At 36.7% G+C, this 20,561-nt stretch overlaps 3 protein-coding genes across 3 annotated transcripts; 2 read left to right on the forward strand and 1 right to left on the reverse strand.

Moving 5' to 3' along the window:
- Positions 1-4,302: 4,302 nt before the first annotated feature.
- Positions 4,303-12,241, forward strand: LOC125204884. The gene is made up of 15 exons (XM_048103644.1): positions 4,303-4,915; positions 5,680-6,082; positions 6,175-6,352; positions 6,464-6,603; positions 6,730-7,891; positions 7,988-8,088; positions 8,445-8,589; positions 9,311-9,379; positions 10,042-10,087; positions 10,162-10,493; positions 10,673-10,752; positions 10,839-10,974; positions 11,182-11,374; positions 11,477-11,559; positions 11,890-12,241. The coding sequence occupies exons 1-15, from the start codon at positions 4,804-4,806 to the stop codon at positions 12,016-12,018; spliced, it is 3,309 nt and encodes a 1,102-aa protein (XP_047959601.1). The 5' UTR covers positions 4,303-4,803; the 3' UTR covers positions 12,019-12,241.
- Positions 12,242-12,990: 749 nt separating this feature from the next.
- Positions 12,991-15,009, reverse strand: LOC125206486 (60S ribosomal protein L37-3-like). The gene is made up of 4 exons (XM_048105736.1): positions 14,752-15,009; positions 13,860-13,995; positions 13,305-13,406; positions 12,991-13,216 (listed from the first exon to the last, which is right to left on the reverse strand). The coding sequence occupies exons 1-4, from the start codon at positions 15,007-15,009 to the stop codon at positions 13,170-13,172; spliced, it is 543 nt and encodes a 180-aa protein (XP_047961693.1). The 3' UTR covers positions 12,991-13,169.
- A 999-nt stretch (positions 15,010-16,008) lies between these two features.
- LOC125207871 (ATP-dependent DNA helicase DDX11) lies at positions 16,009-20,077 on the forward strand. The gene is made up of 9 exons (XM_048107373.1): positions 16,009-16,201; positions 16,313-16,909; positions 16,987-17,075; positions 17,431-17,781; positions 17,960-18,232; positions 18,309-18,548; positions 18,636-18,857; positions 19,011-19,551; positions 19,740-20,077. Exons 1-9 carry the CDS (start codon positions 16,090-16,092, stop codon positions 19,958-19,960), a joined length of 2,646 nt encoding a protein of 881 aa, XP_047963330.1. The 5' UTR covers positions 16,009-16,089; the 3' UTR covers positions 19,961-20,077.
- Positions 20,078-20,561: the final 484 nt, after the last annotated feature.

The following is a 20,561-nucleotide window of genomic DNA, read 5'->3' on the forward strand; positions in this document are numbered from 1 at the left end:
GCAATTAAAAAAAAATAGAATTATAAGTTCTATGGGTTAATACATTTAAAGTTTATTCACTATCTCTAAAAGATCTGAAAACTTTTCATATCTCAACTTTATGAAATGAGTATTCGATTTATAATCTAATATCTACACTCAAAAAGATTGATAATAACATTTTTGTTATTGCTCTGAAATTCTAATTTTATATATGTATAAATAGATTAATTTAATTCTTTATGTAAAAATAATACTATTAATTAATTATTACCAGCAACCTGATCGTTCATTAATAAATGTGAATTAAATGTAAACTATCAGTTATCATTCTATATATACATTTTATTATAAGAAAAATAAGCTAACAAAAAAAACTTATTTACCTACCAACTACATTCATTTCTTCCATTTCTCTTCTCAAACAAAAAAAAACATACTACCACCGCCACCCTAAAATACCATGGTTGCCCGCTTGACTTCCTTTGACACGCGTTGTCTTCAATCTATGAGTTTCTTTTCATGATGGGATATTAGATATGGAGCTCAATTCTTCAGCAAGTTAACATGTTTAAACATAGAAAATGCTAACTTATTATTTTCAAAAACATACCTTTTCGCAAAGATTAATTACAAATGAAAACAAAATAAATGAAATGAAAAAAATGTATAAAACGAATGTGGACTCAATGCTAAGATGGTAGAGTAATACAATTATATAAATGAAAGATAATAGATAAATTATTGGAATTATGATATCCAAAGAATCATAAAATTAAACCACTATTAAACAACCATTAAGCTAATAATGGTTAAAAAAAAATGGAAAGCCAAAAGGTAAAACATTAAAATTAGAAATAAGAATATATTTATTATATGATGTTATAAAAATAATATTATAAACTATTGTGAAACATTATATACCTTCAAACTTTCTATGGATTGACTAACTTCTCGGACCTTATTGATGATATGAAATCTGATTGTCAAATCTTTTTTTGAGGGATTGATTACACGAAGCGTATAATTCAAAATCTGCTCAACCTAATTATAGTCATTCACTGGTGGTTATAAGCTACATTTAAACCAATACAACTTATAAATTATTTGGAGATGAATTTAAAAATGGAGATCAATTAACATCTAAATTGAATATAAATATAAAAATGTGACGTTAAAAATAGTTGGATTCTATGTCTCTGACGCAAGATGATTGGCGAAAGAAATTGTCCAAATTGATCTTTGAAGGTCTTAAGGGCATTTTCGTCCAAAAAAAATTCAAAATACCTCAAATGATGAAAAAGTAAGCATATTTCTGAGCTCAAATTTACTTGAACAACATAGATATAACTCATGAAAAAGGAACCGACATTATTGTTGTATATCATTTCCCATTTCAATTTACATAACCTAAAAGCAAAAGGACACTGGAAAGAGATAAATACTAAAGCCAAATAAAATAAAAGGAAACGAACCTCAAAGTGCTCTTCCAATATTAGGAACCATGAGGTGTGGAGTAGTGTGACATCCCAATCCTTATAAAGTCTGAGCAGCAAAATGATTGGATTTTTTCACTAATCTGAAGAGTAAAAAGAGATCAAACCTTGAATCATTGTCACCAAGGCCATGCAGCCAGATTATAGTAGCCTGGTGTTTCCCTTTAGGCTTAACAACATAAGTCCTCCCAAACTCAACATTCCTTCTAGTTGTTCTACTCCCTGATAATCACAACAAACACTTCAAATTCGAGTCGAAATGAAAAAAAATCAGCATACAAAAACAGAGAACCACACACATATTTCTCAGAAAATGAGAATGACAAAAATCGTGATAGCATTATTATTTCTGTTAAAAATCTTTTCACTTCCCAATTTTTATTAAAATATCACAAATGCTAAGTTTAACTAAAAGAACGTGCAATATCTTACCTAATATTAATACTATAATTAATTAGGTTATTGAATATTCTCAAAATTATGGTAATGGAATGGGAGTTACAAAAGAGGTGGAGAGGCCATGATCGAGCCATATTTTTTTTTCCCAAATATTCCCAAAATTATGGTAATGGAATGGGAGTTACAAAAGAGATGGAGAGGCCATGACCGAATTTTGCATAAATCTCAAATATTAGTATTTGATCATGTTTATGTTTGAGTTCAAGCATATATCTCAAATTTATCATAATTAAATATTTTACATTTTTATAAATATAACTAATTTTCACCATTATTTATTGGATTGATTGAATGTTAATTTTATCTGTAGCAACCCGATTAACCCGCTGGGCTAGCCTGAAACCCGAGCTTCAGGGTTAGGGTTGAACTTTTATAACCCGAAAAAATCACAACCTGATTAACCCGCACCCAATCGACAAGCAACTCGAATAGGGTTGGCCCGAAACCCGATGGGCTAGCCTGATTGACATCCCTAGCTGAGACCCAAGACCTCGTAGCGTTTGTAGTTGTGAGCTGCTGGTCCACAAAGAGTAATCCTTTATCGTCCATCAGACTGTTGTAGTACGTCTTGCCAAAACCGTTTGGAGCTCCTTCATTTTTCATTGCTCACTCCTCTGAAGCATAATTACATTCTGATGTGGAAAATATATCATATTTGGAGATAAACCGATCTTTGACGGAAGCGCAACTAAAATATCCAATGTTGACCAAAATCAGAATTTCAAAAGAAATCACATAATGTTTATTATGATTTACTATTCCTAACAAAGTAACAACATACATGCACCAACAAGAGGGAAAACATGTTGGAAGAAGATTCTGCAATTTCAGAAGATTGGAAGGAATTATGGAAAATATCACTCAAAATCAATCACGAGATATTACGAAGATTGAAAACATACTTCGGGAAAATTTACACTCAAAAGAATAAAAGGGATGAATAAAAAATTTTAAAATAAAAAATTCGCGATGGCTTCTTCTCGGCCCGCAATAGGCGCCGAGAGAGCGCCATCCCACAACCTTCCGCGCGCAATAGGCGCTATCGATGGAGTGCGAGATGACTCCTATTGTGGATGCTCTTAGTAGTGTAGTGTAATTGAATAAGTCGTAAATAAAATGATATTCAATGGTAATGTGTTGCTTAACTATTCTAAAATTAGAATTTCATACTTTCCCGATAGTAATTAATAAGGAAACAATTCATACTTTTTAGGGACGAGGAAGTAATATAGTTTGGTAATTAAAAAAATTTATGGAGTGAAAAATAGTATAGTCCTACAGGGATGCCAATTCAACCCGAAACCCGTGGGTTGGCCCGAATAGCCCGGTAAAATGAGCAGGTTAGGGTTGTAATTTCATATTCCGAATACAAAACGGGCTAAACGGGTTGGCCCAAATGTGTTGACGGGTTAAATGGGTTGGCTCGAAGGGTTGCGGGTTGGCCCGGCGGGTTGCAACTTTTAATTAAAAAATATTGAGTTTTAGGGACTTTTAATTAGTCTTTTTCAATCTACATTCTACATTTTCCCACTCAATCTCATAGTATCAACTTTGAGTTTCACATCAACTCATTATGTCATTGCCCCATCATATGTCATAATGTCACTACTGTCTTGCTACCACCAACATAAATCAATACAAAATTAAGAATTAACCCATCAAAATTTAAATATATTTATCATTTTAATACTAATTCATGTAAGATATGATTTTTTATTTTCATAAAGAATTAGTTATGGAAAATTGCCAAAATAATGACACGAGCACAAGCTTTAATTGAAGTGAATTGATTTAATTTTGAATTATTTTTGTTTAAATTGTAGTTGATCGAGATGAAAGGCTTCTCACAACTATTATTGAGTAAAACTATGAAAAATTTGAAGATTTTATATGATTCTATCACTAAGAAGAAAAAATATCTAAAATTTAAAATCATTTTATTGAGAAAAATTTGATTACGAGATTATTTTCGAAAGTTTTTAGACATGAATAGCCCAATGGGTTAGCCCGAAAATCGACGGGCTAGGGTTAAAAATTTATGACCCCAAAAATTCATAACCCGAATAGCCCGGCAACCCGAGCGGGTTGACCCGAACGTAAACGGGTTAGCCCCATTTACATCCCTAGTATAGAATATCTATAGAAGCAATTAATTAGATACTCATTTAATAAAAAATACATATAGATACTGCTAGTTCTAGACTGTAAATTCAAACATTTGAATTAGAAATGTGGACAGGGGTAAATCCGTAAATAGGTATACATCTAGAGAGAGAATCGTGTTCTTCAGCCGGCCCGGGCCCGCACTAGTTCGAAGAAGGGCCCGCTTCTCCAACCGCGGACAACGAGTTTCCGAACTGGTAAATTGCTGTGAAATTTACCAAACTGTCAGTCACCATCAATGGCGCAATGCTCTGTCTTATACTCCTACAACTACAATACTTGTCAGCTTCTAAGCAATCCTCGAATCGGAACGTGGAAGCGTTGATTAGATTGCTTTACTGCTGATGATTAAAACCCTAACCGAACCTACCGCCAGATTTCGGAATTCATAACTTATTCTCCGTTGTAAATATTGAGAGAGAGAGAGAGGGAGAGAGCAGTCCGCAACTGTAGTGCACTGAAAACCTAGTGGTCTGCGACGTTTGAGTGGATTTGTTAGGAAAATGGCGTGCCGTGCTAGAATCGAATTCTTTCTTCAGCTCGATCTGAGATTGGTTGGAGTGATCGCGTGAAGAATGTTTGGAGAATCCGATTGCGGGGATTATAAAGTTTTGAATCATCGGTTTTGTGGTTTATGTTGATCGAATTTTAGATGAGTGTTTGAGGTTTGAGAAGTGGCAGTAAGTGACGATTGGTGGTGGGCAGAATGAGCAGCAGCGAGGGGAAAGGTGTGAGTGTTCGCGACCTAGTCGAGGAAGCTAAGAAGCGGATTGTTTTTGTGATCGTAAGTGTTGTTGGATTGTCATACCTCATGTCATGTAAGTGATTGTTCTTGTCCATCTCTTTCATAGCCTATTTTTGCTTATGTTCACTCAACCTGATTTGTTGATTAAGTTAGATAAGCAAATTGGTGATTGCCTGCATAAACATACTTGGAGATGAGACTGTAAGAGTGTGAGATTTGGGGAATTGTGGAGCTATTTGCAATAGGAACTGAAGTTACATTTTATTATGAGGACTTTCAAACAATTTTTTGTTGATTGTTGTTTGTTGGCCTATGCATTTCTCGAACTTAGTTTTCTAACTACTACCTTGATGTTGGTAGTTGTACCTGCTTGTTAAATTTGATCTTCCAGTAAATCAACTGTCACCACTGTGCTTACTATGACATACTGATGCTTTATTACATTCAGTTACTTGTGGTTGAGAGAGCATTATATATTCTGTGTTATGTTTGCTTTCTTGAGGATGAGGAGTAGCATTTTGAAGAATGGCACCAAGTGAGAAATAGATATTTCTATCATAATGATCATTTTCTTAGATGCTAATAGAAATCTGGAAGGTGTATGTTAATTCTATTTGGTATCCATGTCCATTGACTCAGCTACCATTTGGTATTTACTTTATGAAAGACCTTATCACGCAGAGCACTTCGATATAGAATACTTCTCGAAACCAACAGTCTCAAGCCTAGATATGATTATCCGAAAAATATATTAAGTCTTGTTTATTTAATGAGACTTGCAAGATTCTAATTTCCCGTCCACACTGTTTAGAAATTAATTTCCTTTTCTTGTTGCAGTAACAAGTTCCTCGGTTCTAGTCAACTTGCCTGCTGCTCTCTTGTTAATAATCACACTTCGCTATTTGACGTTTGATATTGATATACGGAGGAAATCTGCAACTTACAATAGCAAACAAACATCAGCAAACATTTCTTCTGATAAAAATGTGCTTAAGGTTAAGGGCCTCAGAGTTGAGACAGAAAGGTCTGACTGGAAGCATAATGTGAACTCTCCTGTTGTTGAAGATGCAATTGATCAATTCACTAGACATATTGTCTCTGAGTGGGTGACGGATCTGTGGTACTCACGCATAACGCCAGATAGACAGGGTCCAGAAGAGATCGTATTGATCATGAATGGCGTACTTGGAGTAATTTCAAATCGCATGAAAAATATTAATTTAATAGATCTTTTAACAGGGTACAATCCTCGATATTTTACTGATCAAAATTCTTCTTCTCAATCTAGGGTATGAGTGGCATTTTAGACAAGTATTTGCTTGCATTTTGCAGGGATATTATCAAAATTGTATGTCGTAGGCTGGAGCTATTTCGTTCAACAAAGACAAAGATTGAGAGACATCAATCAAAATCTTTGACCGTTGAAGAGCGAGATATAGAACTGAAGTCTCTCCTGGCTGCTGAGAACAAACTGCATCCCATTTTATTTTCTGCTGAAGCTGAGCATAAGGTTGTTACTCTTTTGGTATATTCATTGCAGATTAACAACTATAAGCAGAAAATAGTTGCTTGCTTCCCCTACTTGACTAAGTTTTCTTTTGATTAACTTTGGAGTAAACAGGTTCTCCAGCATGTTGTGGATGGCCTTATTGTAGTTACATTTAGGGCAGATGATCTGAGATGCTCTTTGTTCCGCTATATTATCAGAGAATTACTTGCTTGTGTTGTAATAAGACCAGTTCTGAATCTTGCTAACCCCAGGTAAGCACACTGTTCTTCATTATATCTTAACATTCTACATCTCTATTTTTATGCTCAACATGCACTCTTATGTTTTAATGCTCTGCCTGATTTGACATCTTTCTGCTGCATCAAATTTGATGGCAGGTTTATTAATGAGAGAATAGAGTCTTTTGTTATTTCTAGAAAAGTTGAAAAAGGAAGTGTGGTGACAAACACAACATCAGAGTCTAGAACAAATGCACCATCTGATCATAGCACACAAATAGCAGATCCTTCTGTCAAGGGTGTTGAACTGGTACAATTGAAGAAGGGTGAAAAGAAGAAAGAGGTCAATAGTCATAAATCAGATGCCGTGAATCGAGAACTCCTTTCTAAGGATCCATTGCTTGCCATGGATACACAGTCAACTCGCTCTTGGAATTCTTTTCCAGACACCCATAATGGTGAGGAGAGAGGTCTTCAAAGAGAACTCTCAGGGGGAGAATGGGCTAATGCCCTAGATGTGTTTTCTCGAAGAAAAACTGAGGCACTGGCTCCAGAACATTTTGAAAATATGTGGACAATGGGAAGAGGCTACAGAAGGAAGGAAGATGCAGATACATTGCCTGATCCTTCACAGAGAAACTCTGTAGTGGGGGTATCCAATTCAGTGATGCAGAAAAATGGTCTTCCCGCGCAGAAGAATAAGGAGAAGAGCATAACAGTGAATGGGAAAGATATGTTGGACTCTGGATTTAACAGAAAGCCGGAGGAAGACAATGCTGTATCCTTACGTGAAGAGGAAGATCTTGAAAGTTTGCCTTCTGATGAGGATGAATCCTGGAGCAGTAGTTATACTGAGGAGGATGATATGATCAATGCTACGGGTCTTGACTCCCCAGGGGTTAAAGTTTGGGATGGTAAAAATAAAAGAAATTTCAGCCACATTCATCATCCTCTCGAAACTTCTGACAGGCATAGGAGCACAAAAACTAAGAACAGTCAACTTCGTTCTGCAATAAAGAGAACAAAGTCTGCAAAGAAAAGATCTCGATCTAGTACTCATAATGGTCAAGTCTGGCAAGAGGTAGAACGAACGAGTTATTTATTAGGAGAAGGGCAGGATGTGTTGAGCCACGCCAAAGTGACTGGCAAGCCTGGAGACTCGAGTGAGGACTCGGAGACAGAGCTATTGGGTAGAACTAATAGTGGAGCTACAACTTCATCATCTATGTCCTATGCTTCTTTACCTGAAAGTCAAAGTCTGGCTGCTAATTCAGCAAAAACTTCACTAATTGCTGATTCATATTTTAAATTAAGATGTGAGGTACTCCATTTCCAGTTTACATTTTTTGGTATTTTGACTATGCTTGATTGTGTGTTTTATGCTTGAAGATGCTAACGGTACTAATTTACTTTGCAGGTATGGGGTGCCAATATTGTAAAGAGCGGATCCAAAACCTTTGCTGTTTATTGCATTTCCGTTACAGATATGAACAGTCACAGTTGGTCTATCAAAAGAAGGTAGTGTGATGTCCTCTAGACACGTTGTTATATATTACTTCCGGCAAGATGTTTCTTTTTAGCAGTTTTTTCATTCTCTTTGGGTAGTTTGGCTTTATAGCGTATGGATTCATGCACTCATCCTAATAATTAGAGTTTTAGATAAGACTTAGAATAGTTAAGCAGCTGAATAGCTGATGTAATTTTTCTCTGTACGACATTCAAAATAAGTGGTTGTGGGGGGTGGTTGGGCTAAAAATCTTCCTATTTGAGGAGGTATGCATATATATTGGAGATGGTGAGTTCAAAGTACAGTAATACCATGTCACAGAAAAAGGTAAATTTTCTAAAGCTAATGTTATTTCTTTTGCTTACAGGTATCAACACTTTGTGGAGTTACATAGGCGTTTGAAAGAGTTCTCTGAATATAATCTCCATTTGCCACCAAAGCATTTCCTCTCAACTGGCTTAGATGTGTTTGTCATCCAAGAACGATGCAAATTGCTTGACCAGTATCTAAAGGTACTATTTGACTTGATATTGATATATTTTCTTTATGCTTTATAATTTTACATTTTACTTTCATTTACTTGTCTCCTTCCCACAAAGATAACTAATATAGTAATCCATATTAAAATCCTAAATTGGCAATCAGAAATAGAAGTGTGTAGTAGTACTGTAGTACATGATTAGACTGATGCCAGTCTGAGATTTAAAGGAAGCATGCTGTTTCCAGTGGAAAGGGCTGTCATGTTAAGATGTTATATGCTTTACTTTTCTGCATCACCCTTTTTGTGGGAAAGGAGTATCGTCGTGTAGGTTCTGGATAAGGTAGAGTATGAGATCTCTAATAATTTCTATGGCTGTGGCACTTAGCCAACCTAGAAAGCTAAATATAACTTACTTGTTGTGGGACAATTTATGACTATAAATTCTTCAATAATTTTCTTAATAATGACTGAGTTGACACCTTATTCAAACTAAAATGCTCTGTATAGTTAGGCATTTTAGTTTGGAAAAGCTGCGAAACAATTTTTACATAAAAAAATTAGTTCATTAAAAGATCATGAGTTCATTTGTCTGATATTTTCTCCACGTCAATCTTTTATCATAACATTTTCTGCTTTACATCACTTTTCTTGCTTGTGATTGCAATGGTTGCACACATGTATTGTAAATATAAGTAGAATTGTTCTGTTGTAAGTCCAATCTTTAAACTTTCTCTATTTCCACTGTTTTGCAGAAACTTCTGCAGTTTCCAACTATTTCCTGCTCAATCGAAGTTTGGGATTTTCTTAGTGTTGATTCCCAGGTCTAAATTATGTGACTTATACTTTTAGGCTAATTATAGTTTACAGACTGAACTTTCAGCGAAATTCAGTTTATGGCCTTAACTTTGATTTATATGTTACACGGCATGAACTTTAAGAAATTGTCTAATTATAGCCACAATCATGCCCAAACAATGTTTGCCATTGTTCTTTGCCAAAATTAGACCCGAAGTGCTGAACAAACAACCATGAAAGGTGACCTAATGTATTCTACACTAAAGGAAATTTCCAATGGTAGGTAGCCCATCGTCACCAGACCATGGGTGTGTTGCACTTGAAAGTTGGCACTGTTGCACTAACTTTCATGTGTGATTCCGACCACACCGGTGGTCCTGGTCTACATGTCCTTGGAAATCTCCTTTGGTGTAGAAGGCATTAGGCTCTAGTCTCATCCAATTGACTATAGTTACAGATGTAATTTTGACAAGAATTATTGACTGCCACAGTTGTGATGCGGTTTTGGCTATAGTTAGACAAAATTCCATAGTTCAGGCTACATAGAAAATAAATCAAAGCTAGGCTATACACTGAAATTTGATGAAAGTTCAGGCTAAAAACTATAATTAGCCCTACATTTTTCCAACATGTTAGAGACCTCATATCACTAACGAGTCCCACTTTGCTTTCTATCATGGAATCGCAGATGTATATATTTTCAGACTCGTTGTCCATAATTGATACTCTTTCAGGTGAATATCTGAATTGCATGTTTCTTTTCATCTTTATGAACCCTTTTAATAGTTTCCAGCTGGTTTTATTTCAGTTAACATAGATGAAATAGCACGTCCAAAGATCAAGGACTACAGGGATAATGTAGGGCCTGTATATGACCAGTTATCCAAAAATGAAATTTTCAGTCATGGAAACCAAGATTCTGCTTCTCGAATCAAGGGTGATCATCCTACTGATGGATCAGGGTTGAAAGGAAAAGGTCAACTTCCATCTTCATCAAAAAAGCCTGAATATGGCTCAAAAAACTCAGAGCAAAAGAACGTAAAGCGGTCGAGTAATTTAGAAAAGACTGTGGATAGAGACCATGAAAAATCACATTCTCTTGCTGCTGAAGATTCCTCTGATCCAATGCTTCCCAGTGAGGTCAATTTCTATTTTCTATCATGGCCTATTCTTTAATGGATCTAAATTTCAGAATGGTATTTTCTCATTGTAACGTTGTTGCATAATGCTTGATAACTTAATTCAAACCTTGATATCTTTTCCTTGATTTTTCTTGCTGAAAATCACATTTGATTTTTCTCCTTTCCTTTTTCCAATAGTGGGTGCCGCCAAATCTTAATGTTCATGTGTTCGATTTGGTTGATGTCATTTTACAACTTAAAGATGGTGGATGGATCAGGTATTGATTGTTGTATACATATGGACAAGTCACTATAACTTCCCCTCGCGGCTCTCTTTAATTGCACACTATTGTCGTGGTTACAGGAGAAAAGCTTTCTGGGTAGCGAAACAGGTTCTACAATTGGGAATGGGTGATGCTTTTGATGATTGGTTGATTGAGAAAATACAGCGTTTACGTAGGGGAACAGTGGTTGCTTCTGGAATTAGGCGGTTGGAGAAGGTAATTTGGTATCTCAGATCTATTTTACCAGTACCGTGGGCTTTCCTGTTTGCTTACAAGCAAATTTGAGCTCTAAATCTGGATGCAAGGAGTCAAATTTTGGATGATATGCGTTCTCACTTCTCTAATGCTTTATGTGTTTGTCTGACCTATTCCCCCAATTAAAAAATGGATTATAATATTATCATTTATGACTGGTATAAACAGATACTATGGCCTGATGGAATATTCATAACTAAGCACCCTCGGAGACAGCGACCTCCTCCTGATACTACATCCTCTGTGGATCAATCTTCCGCTCCAAATTCTTCACCTAAAAAGGGAGATACACCGACTCTGGAGGAAATACAACAACAGGAAGCTGAACGGCGAGCCAAATTTGTCTATGAATTGATGATTGGTAATATTTGTTTGTCCTTTCCAAATGTTAGTCATAGGGAATTGAGTGAGTTTTTCATCGATCCTTCTTGGAGACAGTAATGAGTTGAGACATTTCCTGCAGACAAGGCTCCATCAGCTATAGTAGGCCTCGTTGGACGTAAGGAATATGAGCAATGCGCAAAAGATCTCTACTATTTCATTCAGGTTATCCTACTTGCATCATCGTGACCGTAATTTAACTGCATTTCCTCTAACAGTTAACTCTATCTATTGTATGTGTGGCACTTTTCTTATAATTAAATATGCTTACATATGCGTGTTTATCTTCCTTTCCTAAATGCCAAGCACGAACTCTGAATATATTATGATGGGCTATGCTCTACGGAGTCTCTCTAATATTTTGTGGATTTGGGAGTTTGGAAGCACCAAAAAGTGCCATTGTCTAGTGTTAAATCATCTATGTTACTTGTGGTCTTTGTTCCTTCAATCCGAAACTGATGTAGTTGTCGTTAATGTTTGGATTTGTTCTTGCAGTCATCCGTTTTCATGAAGCAGCTAGCTTTCGATCTTCTCGAGCTGCTGCTTTTATCTTCATTTCCGGAACTTGATCATGTTTTCAGAGAATTGGATCAGGACAAAGAGAAGTTTGGCAATCCCACATAGAGATAGGATAGTTTGAGGGATAAAAAATGTGCTATAAAGAAAAGAGTGTTTTTTTGGTTGAGAGGTATCAGATCTGTCGAGTGTGTACAGAGAGAACTTTAGTTTCAAAGACCATTGAAAGAAAAAAAAACAAATACCAGTACATTTTTGCAATCATTTTGTGTATTCCTAATAGTAGTGTTCAATGTTGATAGTTGGCTCAGTAATATTTCAATTTCTATTATTCTGACTTTATGAAGTACATGTTTTATTTGCTTCGGATTCACACTCATTCGCCTTATACAAAATACAATGTAACCGAGTGGTGAACACCAATTTAAGCGTAGATTTCACATTTTTTTAACTAATGTCACCAATTATTGTATCAACAGAAAGCTAAAAAATAAACCCATTCTCATAATTCATTCGTACTACTTGGACGAAATTTTTTTAGAATACAATGTATTTTTGCTAAGGCAAAAGAAAATCATTTATGGAGTACAAAATAAATAGTCTACTTTGGATTTTGAAAAAACCATGAATCAAAATATAAGGCATCTTTTGTAAGTATATTTTAAAAAACATGAAGAAACAACGAAAACGGCACACAACCTACCATTCTACTTTCTATAGAAAGAAGCTCATTTTGGTATTTAAAGAGACATAAATCTTCAGATTTTCAGAGGAGAGAAATAAGAATGCAAAAACCATAAAACATAGACAAGAACACATTTGTAGACAAAAATGCCCAAGGAGATGAGCCAAAAAAGATTGTACCAGAAAGCCTGTAGACAACATTAACTGTGCTAAATGCAAATACAGACCACACCAAATATTAATCAGAAGCCTAAATGAGAATTCACTAAAAATGCTGAGAGCCATCCTTCATAATAATAGTAGTAACAAATATGATATGAGCTCCAAATGAACACCAACCTATTTTGCTAATAATAACAAGGTGTTAAAGAATAAAACTGTAACAAGATCAAAAAGTCAAGGCAAACAAACAAGATTGGTCTTTCATCCATATGTATTAAAATTCAAAACAAAGTACATCAACATAATTAGCATGAAACTAAGTATCTCAAAATTCAGACATCTTTCAAAATTCATTTGCTCTCTAGTCTATAAAAATACCAAAAGAAACTCCAATCAACAGCGATCTCCAGCACTTAAGCAGACGCGGCAACAGCCTTCTTCCTCGGTGCAGCCTCAGTACCTACATTCATCACAAATTCTACATAAATACAATGCTAATAATGAAAAGCAAGAAACAGAAAAAATATGTATGACAAAAAGCTAGCAACCTTCTCTGAAGTTGGTCTTGAATCTGCGGGGCACGTTGCGGAGATACCTCATCCGCCCAGTGCCAGTCGTCTTTCGGCGAATAGCCTTCACACTCCAGTTGTCTAAAGTGAAATTTCACACAGACAGCGCTCAGCTAAATGATTCAATTATACAAAACAAACACATACACACTTGAACACGCAGATAAATGAGAACAATTATAGCTCTAATTCTAAGTATATCGTGAAAAGGAAAATCCACAATCACACTAATACATTTTCATATAGCAAACACGGATTCCACAATTAATTTCACACATAAATCGCTCAACTAAATGATTCGATTATACAAAACAAAATCAAACACACTTGATCACGCCGATAAATGAGAAACAATTATAGCTCTAATTCTAACTAAATCATGAAAAGGAAAACCCACAATCACAGTCATACATTTTCATATAGCAAACACGGATTCCGCAATTAATTCCACTAAAATCATGCTCAATCGAAAAGCCAAAGCATAATCGCAGAAATAGAAACACGTAATTTAGATCAACAAATTGAATGTCATACATGTCCTCTTGCGAGCAGCAGGATAAGCACAGGCGGAGCAGCGACTCTTCTGGAGGTGGAAGCTGCGGCGGCCGCACCTCACACACAGTGTGTGTGTCTTGTTTCTCCTCTTTCCGAAGCTCCCCGTTCCCTTGCCCTATAAATTCAAGCACACGCGCATTACTATTTGAGTCGACACGGATCTAATCGGACGAATACAACGACGGGAAGAGCAGAAAGGAATAGAGATTTGATTACCATGAGTAAAGGCCAAAACTGGTCCTGAACATATGACCATTTTATGTTTTTGGTCCTAAACATTATCTTTTGGATTTTTTGGTCCTGCACATATGGAAATTTGATCATTTTGGTCATCCGTCAACATTTCCGTTAAAAACTAACGGTCAACGGATTTAATTTCAATTTTGACCAAATTAAACTTTTAATTCTGATTTTTTATTCCCTAATTATTTTTACACTTCAATCTTTCTTCATCTCATCTTTCATCTTCTTCCTTTCTCTCCTCTCAAATTGCCCACAGTTCCAAGCTCCTCCTTTCCAATTTTGAGATTGGCTATTCCAAATATTATCCAATTTGCAAAAAATCTCACCGTCTCTGCCTCCAAATTTCATCGATTCCACCGTCTTCCCCGCTCCCTTGACCGCCTCCTCTCCGGCGCATCACGCCGCCGCGGCGCCACCTGTTTTGATCTCCCTCCCTGAGAAGGCTCAGATCCAGGCCGCGCCGGTGGGTGGTGGCGGTGGCGTCGACGGCGAACAGGTGCTCGGCCTACAGGAAGAAGGTCGGGTTGACCGGATTGATATCCGAAGATCAAATAGTAAACTAATAGCGTGCTTCCTCTTCGCCGTCTTCCTCAATTCGCTTCCTTCTCTCGGCTTCTCTCGCCTTCACCTCCATCACCGCCTGCTCGAACGCCGCGAGGAGATTTGGATCGAAGAGGCTCTCCGAGTACAAATCCGGCCGCCTAAACGACGTCGCATCGATCTCCGACGAAGGAGGCTTCGATTCAGCAACATTCCCGTTTTCCACTGGATTGACATTCTCTTTATCATCCGTGAGCTGCGAATCGAGGTCCGTCTCTTCATCTCGGAGGTCCTTGATCAGCTCCGTTGAATCAGGGCATTCTTCAATGGCGGCCAAGGGGGGCATCCTTGACCGTCTTGAGCTTCTTCAACAACTTTCCTTTCATGGTGTTCATCTCTGAGAATGGAGGTTTTGTGTGAGTAGGGAAAGATTAGAATAGGGAAGGAAGAAGATGAAAATAGAAGTGTAAAAATAATTAGGAAATTAATTAGAGAGTAAAAAATCAGAATTAAAAGTTTAATTTGGTCAAAATCGGGATTAAACTCGTTGACCGTTAGTTTTTAACGGAAATGTTGACGGAGGACCAAAATGATAAAATTTTCATATGTGCAGGACCAAAAAATCCAAAAGATAATGTTTAGGACCAAAAATATAAAATGACCATATGTTCAGGACCAATTTTGGCCTTTACTCTACTTTTTATTTTTCATTTTTCTTACTTTGCTAATTTTACTCGTCTTCTCTCTTACTTCACCAATTTTTCTTTTCTTCTCACTTACTTTACCAATTGTGCATTAAAATCCGTGTTATTTCAAATATTTATATTTTTAAATTAAGGAGGTAGTACTCCTTATACGCAGCGGATCTATAGCAACCCAAATTTGTACTCTTATCTCTTTAGTTGAGTTTTAAAGTACTCTCTCCGTCCCTGATTAAGAGTCACACTTTGATCGGACACGAGTTTTAAGAAATGTAAAGAAAAGTTGGTTAAAAAAGTTAGTGGAATGTGAGATCCATTTTTTTATATTGGTTTTATAATAAAATGTGAGTGAATTGAGTTAGTGGAATGTGAGACCTACTTACTATTTATGGTAAAAATGAAGTGTGACTTTTAATTGGGGACAAAAGACTAAAATGGAAAAGTGTGACTCTTAATCGGGGACGGAGGGAGTAGCAGAGAGATTAGAATTTGACCAAAAATGAATATATTAAACTATGATATTTATGAATCTATGATATTAATTTGTAGCAGTGGTAGTTAATAAAGCTAATAGTATTAGTGTCAGATATTAAAATAAAAATAAATTTAGGAAATGAGAACACAAGAAAAAGAAAAAGAATATATATAAACGCGGGAAAATTGAACTCACCGTGAAAGATTTCCCAGTTGAGTACAACTCGGTAAGCTGTGAGAAGAACGGTGCAATGGAATTCCCAGCGTTCCCCTACAAACCCTACTCGATACAGCTGGATTTCATGAAATTCCTTTACGAATCGCTCAACAGAGGCGGCCTCTCGATGCTGGAAAGCCCCACCGGTACGCGTTTTGCCATTTCCGCGGCCCGATTGTTGGTTCTGCTATTTAACATTTGCGATTCAATGCGGTTTCCCTTGTTTTATTCGTTATTTGATGGTTGGATTGTTGCAGGGACTGGAAAAACCCTTAGCATGATATGCAGTGCTCTGCAGTGGCATGTCGATCGGAAGAAATTGGAGACCGCGGAGAATAATGGGAAGGAGAAGTTGGGCGAGGGTAAGGATGAAGATGATGATGAGCCGGATTGGCTTAGAAATTTTGTGCCAAATAAAGAAGCTGATGTAGTCAAGAGTAAACCTATAATGCATAAGAGGAAAAAGGGAGAAAATGTTAGAGATTTATCTAGCTATAGTAGTGGAGAAGGTGAAAAGGGTAGGGGGAAGGAGGAGAGAAGCGCAAAGGGGAAAGATGGGATCGGTGAGGTGGATGATGTGGAGTTTTTGTTGGAAGAGTATGACAGTGAATCGGAAGTAGGTGGGAAATCGAAAAGGAAGAATGTTGGAGGGGATGGTGTGCTGTCGAGTGAGGAAGAGGACGAGGTGGATGAGCTGGTTGGGAAGGAAGAGGAGTCGCGACTGAAGATCTATTTTTGCAGTCGGACGCATTCACAGCTTTCGCAGTTTATGAAAGAGCTGAGGAAGACTAAATTTGCTAGTGAGTTGAAGGTTGTGTGCTTGGGTTCTAGGAAGAATCTCTGTATCAATGAAGGTATGTCATATACTGGTCTAATTTGGTGTTAAAATTCATAGATGCTTGACTTCATAACGGTGAACCTTCACTTTCAGAGGTATTGAAGCTGGGGGGTTCCAATCGCATAAATGAGAAATGCTCGATGCTCCAAAAGAATAAGAAAAATGAAGCTTCTAAAATGAAGGTATACAGATGTTTTATCTCAAATATAATACTCCCTACATTACAATGAAATTAAGAAACTTTGTTGTTCCCATAATAAGCATGTTTCTCAGCTACGAATCTTCCATTTCATACACAACATGAAGATAATCATATGTTATTCACAGTCCTAACATGAGTGCTCTATGATAATTGTACACCACCCCTTGATATTAATTTGAGGCAGTTGTAGAATACATTATCAGTTATCAAGCAGCCATGGTTGGCTGCAGCCTTGTTGGTTATGGAACCCGGAAACCATCATGACTAAAAGTCTTAAACCTTTTCCCTGCCACGTATGTATTCTGTTTTATTGAAGCTCTATTTTATATAAGCAGAAGGTGGGTTCTGGAAAAAGGATTCGTGGCAACAAATCTTCTTCTGGATGTCCAATGTTAAGAAGGAAGAAGATAGAAGAGTTCGCAAATGAAGTTATTCAAATGGAGGCTCTGGACATTGAAGATCTTGTTCATATTGGACGCGATATAGGAGGTTGCCCATACTATGGTTCGAGAAAAATGTTACCTGCAGCTGACCTTGTGGTTCTTCCATATCAGTCTCTTCTTTCAAAATCATCGCGTGAATCCTTGGGCTTAAATCTGAAAGACAGCGTTATTATCATAGACGAAGCTCATAATCTAGCAGACACTCTCATCAGTATGTATGATGCAAGAATCTCATGGTCCCAGGTAAAATTCTAAAGTTATTTTAGCTGGCATTAGTAAAAGTGTTTCTACTAAAGTTCTTCACTGTATCTCCAGAATAGCTGTTAAGTCCAGCATATTATCTGATTATTTCTTTGACAAATGTTCTCTTTTTAATCATGGGCTGTTTGTAATATTTGCAATTGTATCTCATCCTTTGCAGTTGAAACAATTGCAGTCTCACTTAGATGGATATTTCCAAAGATTTTGTAATGTTCTAGGACCAGGAAACCGAAGATATATCCAGACTTTGATGATCATCACTCGGGCCTTTCTAAGAATGTTGTCTTGTGATGAGAAGCATGTAAACAGCACTGACCATCCAGTTCCATGCGATACAATGACCATCAATGAATTCTTATTTGCTCTGAATATTGACAACATAAACCTGGTCAAACTGCTACAATACGTGAAGGAAAGCAACATAATTTACAAGGTAGAATCGTTTCGGTATCTTAGTTAACATCTCTTCATCACATACTTTTACAATTTGAATGTTCTTAATTTCTTAGGTCTGTGGATATGGAGATAAACTTGCCTTATCTCAAAATATCGGTCCTGGTGGAAATGCTGAAATTAATGAGGAAAGTGCAATCTCTGGTTTCAGAGCATTAGCAGATATGCTTTCCTCTTTGATCAATAATAACAGTGATGGGAAAATGATAGTCTCGAGACCAATGAAGACATGTAACGGCCTGGAAGGAGGGTATGTAAAGTATGTTATGCTGACTGGAGAGAAAATATTTTCTGAGGTTTGCCTGTTTGCTACAACTATTTGATTGCAGAATTCTTAGACAAAATTTTCACTTCGAATCAATGTAAAATTATTTTTTGGGCAGGTGCTGGATCAAGCCCATGCTGTCGTCTTGGCTGGCGGAACCTTACAACCTATAGAGGAAACCAAGGAAAGACTTTTCCGGTCGCTACATTTAAAAGAGTTACCCTTCTTTTCATGTGGACACATAGTTCCTTCTAAAAACATTTTGCCAGTTGCTGTTAAGCTCGGGCCTTCTGGTCAGTCCTTTGATTTTAGCTACAAAGCTAGGAGTTCACCAACCATGGTGAGGAATCCTCTTTTTCACTTTGTCATGGTTTCCTGGTTTCCATAACCCTATAGACCTTTACCATAACACCTGACCTTATCAAGTATTACTATCTCTCAATGTCATGTTTTTTTCCGGTGATTAACTACTACATATTGGACGTAATCACAGATTGGGGAACTAGGTCTTCTGCTGTCTAATCTAGTGACAGTTGTTCCAGATGGCGTAGTTGTATTCTTCTCATCATTCGAATACGAGAGCCAGGTCTATGATGCATGGAAGGAATCAGGAATCGTTTCAAGGATCATGAAGAAGAAGCGCATTTTCAGAGAGCCAAGAAAGAGTACAGATGTTGAAGCTGTATTGAGGGAATACAAAGAGACAATTGACACGTTGTCCATCACAGGTTCCACGTCTTGCAATGGTGCTATCCTCTTTGCCATTGTCGGAGGCAAGATATCCGAAGGCATCAATTTTAGTGATGGGGCTGGTCGGTGCATAGTAATGGTTGGACTGCCCTATCCTAGCCCATCAGATGTTGAGTTAATGGAGAGGGTGAAGCATATTGAGGGTCTTGGCAAGACGATCCCAAGCGAAACTGCGTGTGGTGGTAGGGATGCCGAGTCTGGGCTTCAAATCCTTAAAAGGTGTAAAGGGAGAGGAAAAGAGTACTATGAAAATCTTTGCATGAAAGCAGTGAATCAATCCATTGGTAAGTGCTGCTACAGAAAAATAAAAAATCTTTGCTGAAAATCGTTTGTCTTTGTTGGCCATCTCAAGAAGCTCAATTTTCTCATGCAATTAACCATCTCTGCCAAAGCTTCTTCACTTTATGCTATGTTCTCTATAATCTACATCGGTTTGTAATTAATTCGAGATTTTCTTGATTGGTGATTGTAGGCAGAGCAATTCGGCATGTGAACGATTATGCAGCAATATTGTTGGTGGATGCACGTTATGCTTCTGATCCTACTAAAAGAAGCACTCCACACACAACAGACAAGCTGCCACAGTGGATCAAAAGTCATCTGGTTCCTACAACCAATAATTATGGTGAAGTTCACAGATTGTTGCATCAGTTTTTCAAATCTCACAAGAATAAGGAAGCCACAAGTAAATAATTGAACATCAGAAATTGATATTCTACTCAAAGGATTGCTGAAATACATTTTGTATACATCTGTTCTGTTACACATGTATTTATCTTGTCATGATGTCCCAACTTCATTTCTTGGCCAGCTCTGAGGTGTGTGTGTGAAAGGGTTTAAGTGGTAGAAGTTGATATAAAGATACAGGTAGATGAAGTTTCAAATCAATGCTGAATTGTACACATTTTTCTTTTAATGAAAATCAGGGATGACTTTGATTTGATATTTTGTAAAACAAGTTTGCATATTTGTCCATCCTATTTCTCTGATGAATATTGTAGGGAAAAAAGTAGATAAGGATTGTGTGAACTGACTAAAATGTTGAAATCAAATAAACAATGCTTTTTAGATCTCAATTGAATACATTAAATTATAAATTTGGCAGAACTTTATGTTAGTAATTCAATTAGTTATAGATATATTAATAGGGATGTACTAGTATAACAACTAATTTTAAAGTTATAATGTACATCCAATTTGGTGCTGCCATGTGGCACAAAAATGTAATATTGTAAACACTAAAATGCAATATATATTTGTAGAAGTTATAAATGAATTTCGGCAGATTGCATTT

This window comes from Salvia hispanica, chromosome 2 (genome assembly GCF_023119035.1).
Source record: "Salvia hispanica cultivar TCC Black 2014 chromosome 2, UniMelb_Shisp_WGS_1.0, whole genome shotgun sequence".
In the NCBI taxonomy this organism is placed as follows: domain Eukaryota; kingdom Viridiplantae; phylum Streptophyta; class Magnoliopsida; order Lamiales; family Lamiaceae; genus Salvia; species Salvia hispanica.

What these genes read in the sequence shown, in the direction of transcription:
- LOC125207871 (XM_048107373.1), top strand. Translation starts at nt 16,090, where the DNA reads ATGGAATTCCCAGCGTTCCCCTACAAACCCTACTCGATACAGCTGGAT. An exon ending in GAATCTCTGTATCAATGAAG is followed by an intron (nt 16,910 to 16,986) that starts GTATGTCATATA and finishes CTTCACTTTCAG; the next exon opens with AGGTATTGAAGCTGGGGGGT. An exon ending in AGCAGTGAATCAATCCATTG is followed by an intron (nt 19,552 to 19,739) that starts GTAAGTGCTGCT and finishes TGGTGATTGTAG; the next exon opens with GCAGAGCAATTCGGCATGTG.
- LOC125204884 (XM_048103644.1), top strand. Translation starts at nt 4,804, where the DNA reads ATGAGCAGCAGCGAGGGGAAAGGTGTGAGTGTTCGCGACCTAGTCGAG. An exon ending in CATAATTGATACTCTTTCAG is followed by an intron (nt 10,088 to 10,161) that starts GTGAATATCTGA and finishes GTTTTATTTCAG; the next exon opens with TTAACATAGATGAAATAGCA. An exon ending in ATCCAATGCTTCCCAGTGAG is followed by an intron (nt 10,494 to 10,672) that starts GTCAATTTCTAT and finishes TTTTTCCAATAG; the next exon opens with TGGGTGCCGCCAAATCTTAA.
- LOC125206486 (XM_048105736.1), bottom strand. Translation starts at nt 15,009, where the DNA reads ATGCCCCCCTTGGCCGCCATTGAAGAATGCCCTGATTCAACGGAGCTG. An exon ending in TGCTGCTCGCAAGAGGACAT is followed by an intron (nt 13,407 to 13,859) that starts GTATGACATTCA and finishes ATTTCACTTTAG; the next exon opens with ACAACTGGAGTGTGAAGGCT. An exon ending in CAAGACCAACTTCAGAGAAG is followed by an intron (nt 13,217 to 13,304) that starts GTTGCTAGCTTT and finishes TGATGAATGTAG; the next exon opens with GTACTGAGGCTGCACCGAGG.